The following is a 5,000-nucleotide window of genomic DNA, read 5'->3' on the forward strand; positions in this document are numbered from 1 at the left end:
CATCACAAAAAGTTGATTACCCCCACTCTATCTCAATCCCTTTCTTCCTCTCTGGTGTCCTCCCTCCCTCCCTCCTTCCCTCCCTCCTGTCTATGTCCTCTTGCCTCGGCTCTATCTCTCTTCGCCTTTTTCAAAGTCCTTCCCAATTGTTCTTTTCCCCGTTTATCCATCTGCATGTCTCATCTCTTTATACTTTTGCTATTCCTTCTATTCTCTTTTTTTATTTCTATTTTAACTTTTCTCCTCTTTTCTGTCCCTCCCCATTATCGCCTTTGGATTATTTTCCTTCTTGCTTCTTCTACTTTCCTCCCCCTCCCTATTTACCTCCTCCCCTCATTCTTTCTTTCCTTCCCAATTCTTCCTCTGTTTTTCTCGTCCTCTATTCCTCTTTGATTCTCTCTTAAGATTAATAACTCTGATTCTCTACCTCATTCACTCTCCTACTCACTTTTTCCTGTTTCTTCTTCCCTTCATCTCACACTTCCCTTACGTTCTTATTTATTCAAACGTCTTCTTCCCTTTCTCCCAACCCTTCTACCTTTCCGAATATTTCCCTCCTCTTTATTTGTTACCTTTTCTTTTCCTTCTTCTTATCTGTCTTTTCTTTCTCTTTTTTCCCTCCCTCGTTCCTCTATTGTCCCTCTCGTTTTTTTCTCACCTCTCCCTCCTCTCCTTTCCCTTCTCTTTATTTATATCTTTTCCCCTTTTCCCTCTTTCTTTCTCCTCTAGTACTCTTTTACTCCAATGTAGAAAATCATCAAAAAATAATAGTTTCACTTATAAATACCACAGTGGCCACCATCTTCTGCATAGCTATAACAAACATATTGTTTACATCGTACATTTACAATATAAATAAATCTACAAGGTCGCATATTTACGACCCAGGTCCCACATGAATCTTGGGTCACTGTAGTACTTACAGAAGGAAAGAACTGTGCAAAATATTCGTACAATTGGAAGGAAGTATACAAAACAGTTAACACCTGGTTCACGCACCTTTCTGTTGGACATGCGCATGTAGTGCCTGGTCATCTAGGAATGGTGCTGGGGGCGATTGGAGCCCACCTTGCGGTACCCCCAGCATGTCACCCACCCCAGCCATGGTTACAACCTCCATGTCATCCTGTAGGGGGATACAAAAAACAAACCAATGATGCAGTTGATGCCTATGTAAAGGGGAGAGAAGGACAAGAGGAAGGGGAGAGAAGGACAACAGGGGTGGAGGGGAAGGGTGGGGTGGGGTCGGGTGGTTTGGGCAAGGGAAGGTATTTACATGTGTTGTCAGATCCATCAATCAGTATTATAAAAGGGTGTGGATTTTGGGGATACCAAAATTTATGTACACACAAACAGGTACACACATATATATGTATATATATATATATATATATATATATATATATGTATATATATATATATACATGTATATATATATATATATATACATATATATATATATATATATACATATATATATATATGTATATATATTCTGCATGTTAGCCTCATCGAGTCTCGGTGTTGATGGCTTAAAACTAAAGCGAATTGTGGTTGATAAAAATGTATATCCGTTCCCTGGGACCCATTCAGTGTTGTACATATATATATATATATATATATATATATATATATATATATATATATATATATATATTCATATACAATGAAAATACTAGAAACATGTCTTCACAATTGCAGGAGTAACCACCAGGGAAGATAAGTTGACGAAGCAGAGCGCTTTCGTATATTAACCCATTCAACTCATGTCAGCCGCTTGTGGTGTAGATACGAAAATCTGGATATGGTAGGCCTCGCGCCGGCCCGTACATCCGAATATCATCTGATGCGGCTTGACCGCGCGAGGACTGACGTCATATTTTTCTGGTGTTTGATCAAACATTTTGGTGTTTTATGATTTTTTGTTTTATTTGACCAAATGAGAAGAATCTTGTCATCGGAGTTTAAAGGGCTAACATCATCAGTGCTTGTACAAAGAAGGGATTACAACAGGTAGGAAGAACTTACAGAAATATATGACAGAATGATCAATGGTGAAGAAGGAACTTGGAGAGGTAGTGGAAAAGGTACACATTTTTGTTGCTGTCCTGATGATCAACAAAACAACTGGCCGTCCCACATTTCAATTTCTACATGTTGGCCTCCTCGAGTCTCTCTCGATATTGATGGCTTAGAATTAAAGTATATATATGTATACATATATATATATATATATATATATACATATATAAATATATATACATATATATATGTATACATATATATATATATATATATATATACATATATAAATATATATACATATATATATATATATATATATATATAAAACCTAGTTTTTTATATTTTTCATTTTATATGGAGACACAATTGGAGAATGTTAATCAATCTATATTAGCAAAAACAAACAGATTAAAACTTTCATGTCCAACACTGTAGGATCGAAGGAACAGTAAACTGACTGACAACAAAAATTCCCAATTTACAAATCTCAGAGTGAATGTTTGTTATAATGTTGTCTATACTGTATGTGGACAGTCAACGTTTCTTTGTACTTAAAACTTGGTGTGAGTGACGATCCTGAATTGATTAATTTCTTATTCATTTACCTATTTATCCATTTATCTATTTTGTGTTGAAAGGATTCTTCTTGAGGCCCATGAGGGTGATGTTCTTCTATTGGTAAGATGGAAGATAGATGGGTGAGTTTTAATATGGACATGGCCATCCTAATCTTTGTCAATGACTATCACATTTGACATAAATACTTGTGTACGTTCCTGTAGGCAAGTAACAAGTAGCACTTGTCCTATTATAGAATATGTTACTTTGTACATGAAATATATTTTGATATAGATTAAGAACTAATACAGTTGATTACGCACGAAGAAATTAAAGTGTTGCAATTTAATATTCTACTTTCTTGGACTCCTTTGCAAAACTTTACGATATTCACAAATTGATCATCAAAGTGTAGCTAACAATTCACAAGTTATGCAAAGTATTATTACTAGTTATTTAATTTTGAATTTCTAAGAATCTTTGGTCTTTATTAAATGCTGTCATTATGTCAACGGCTTGAAGAACTGAAATTACTGAGGGTGTATTATGGGTAGTTCAAATATGATCTCCATGTAGAATGATTGCACATTAAGCTAGAACTACGTAAGGACAAATACAAGAGAAGAATGAGATTTAAACATATATATCTTAAGACATTGTGACAAGTTGAGAAACGCGAATAAAGAGGTTCAGCCTAAAAGTACTCAGGAATATTCTGGGAAAATCCGTGTCTGCTATTTCAATACGTACATGTATGCATACATACATGCATACAGGCATACACACATACATACATACATAAATACATACATACATACGTACATACATACATACATATATACATACATACGCACATACATACACACATACATACATACATGCATACACATACATACATACATACACGCATACACACATACATACATACAAACATACATACATACATACACATACATACATACATACATGCATACATATATATATATATATATATATATATATATATATATATACATACATACATGTGTACACTACCACACATACACACACAGATGTATGAAAACATTATCGAAAACTACAAATCACGTTCCTACTTGGGTAAGTTTGTAAGACGAGTCCGTTTGTGTTGCTATTACCTATAATACAACTCTACAAAGTCAAAGTCAACATGCTCTTGTGTGTGTGTGTGTGTGTGTGTGTGTGTGTGTGTGTGTGTGTGTGTGTGTGTGTGTGTGTGTGTGTGTGTGTGTGTGTGTGTGTGTGTGTGTGTGTGGTCTTGTGTGTTTTTGTGTGTATTTGCGAGTTTCACACGCTTCCCGTTACCCATAATAAAGATGATTTTTTACCTCCCTGTCTCCTGATGGCCGAAAATTTCAGCTTGACAAAGAAATATTAGATGTTTGATGTCCGGTGACTTCCAGGTAGCCTAAGGCCAAACGCTCTTCCAGGAAAAAGAAAAAAAGAAAAAAGGAAAAAAGGAAAAAAAAGGAAAAGTATGAAAAAATTCCTTGGTCAGATTTCCTGGATTGGCGATTACAGGAGACTAAAAGGGAATCAGCGGTGATGGAAAGGGGGAAAGGGAAGGTAAAGGGGGAGGCAAAGGGGGGGAAAGGGAATCGGTCAGGGAAGATTGGCGGAAAGGGAGGGGGAGGGAAGGGGATGGGGATGGGGATGGGGAAGGGGAAGGGGACGGGGAGTGGGGGTAAGAGGGTTAGGGTGAAGAATGGTGACCACACAGAAGTTGGTGTTGAAAGGTGTGAAAATGTTGAAAGTATAAATGGAGGAGGAGGAAGATGAAGAGGAGGAGAAGAAAGAGAGGAGGAGGAGGAGAGGACAAGTAGGAAAAGGAGGAGGAGAAGGAAGAGAGGAGGAGGAGGAGAGGACGAGTAGGAAAAGAAGGAAGAGAAGGAAGAAAGGAGGAGGAGGAGAGGACGAGTAGGAAAAGGAAGAAGAGAAGGAAGAGAGGAGGAGGAGAGGAGGACGCGTAGGAACAAGAGGAGGAAAAGGAAGATACGGAGGGAGGAGGAATAAAAGAATGGAAGAGTAGAAAGAAGGAGAAGAAGAGGCAGGAGGATGGACGAATAGAAGGAGGAAGGAAGGAAGAAAAGGAAGAAGGAATGGGAGAAGAATAGGAAGAAAAAGAGCAGGAAGAAGAATGGAAATATAAAGAATAGGAAGATGAATAACATGAACATGAGAATAGGACAAAGAATAGAAAAGAGAAGAAAGAAAATGAAGACGAAGAAGAATGAGAAGAAGACGAAGTAGATCCACCAACGCAAACTAGATTATGACTGACAGAATAACCGAGTAGTAAACTAACTAAAAGATTGCTAAATCTACAAATCCTCACAACTGAGACAGAATCCACAACAAAACGGACACAGAGAAACCACTAGACACGGACAGCGGGCACA

General features: G+C 37.3%; 1 protein-coding gene across 4 annotated transcripts in view; it reads right to left on the bottom strand.

Moving 5' to 3' along the window:
* LOC143024833 (zinc finger protein castor homolog 1-like) overlaps positions 1–5,000 on the bottom strand; it is a 775,578-nt gene that overhangs the window by 674,298 nt on the left and 96,280 nt on the right. For all 4 annotated transcript variants that reach the window (XM_076184100.1, XM_076184101.1, XM_076184099.1 and 1 more), the window contains one exon: positions 1,000–1,126. In XM_076184100.1, the coding sequence (XP_076040215.1) occupies positions 1,000–1,120 (121 nt within the window). In that variant the 5' untranslated portion in view covers positions 1,121–1,126. The remainder of the gene's footprint in view (positions 1–999; positions 1,127–5,000) is intronic.

Source organism: Oratosquilla oratoria, chromosome 4, assembly GCF_046742065.1.
Source record: "Oratosquilla oratoria isolate Oo_2021 chromosome 4, ASM4674206v1, whole genome shotgun sequence".
NCBI lineage: Eukaryota > Metazoa > Arthropoda > Malacostraca > Stomatopoda > Squillidae > Oratosquilla > Oratosquilla oratoria.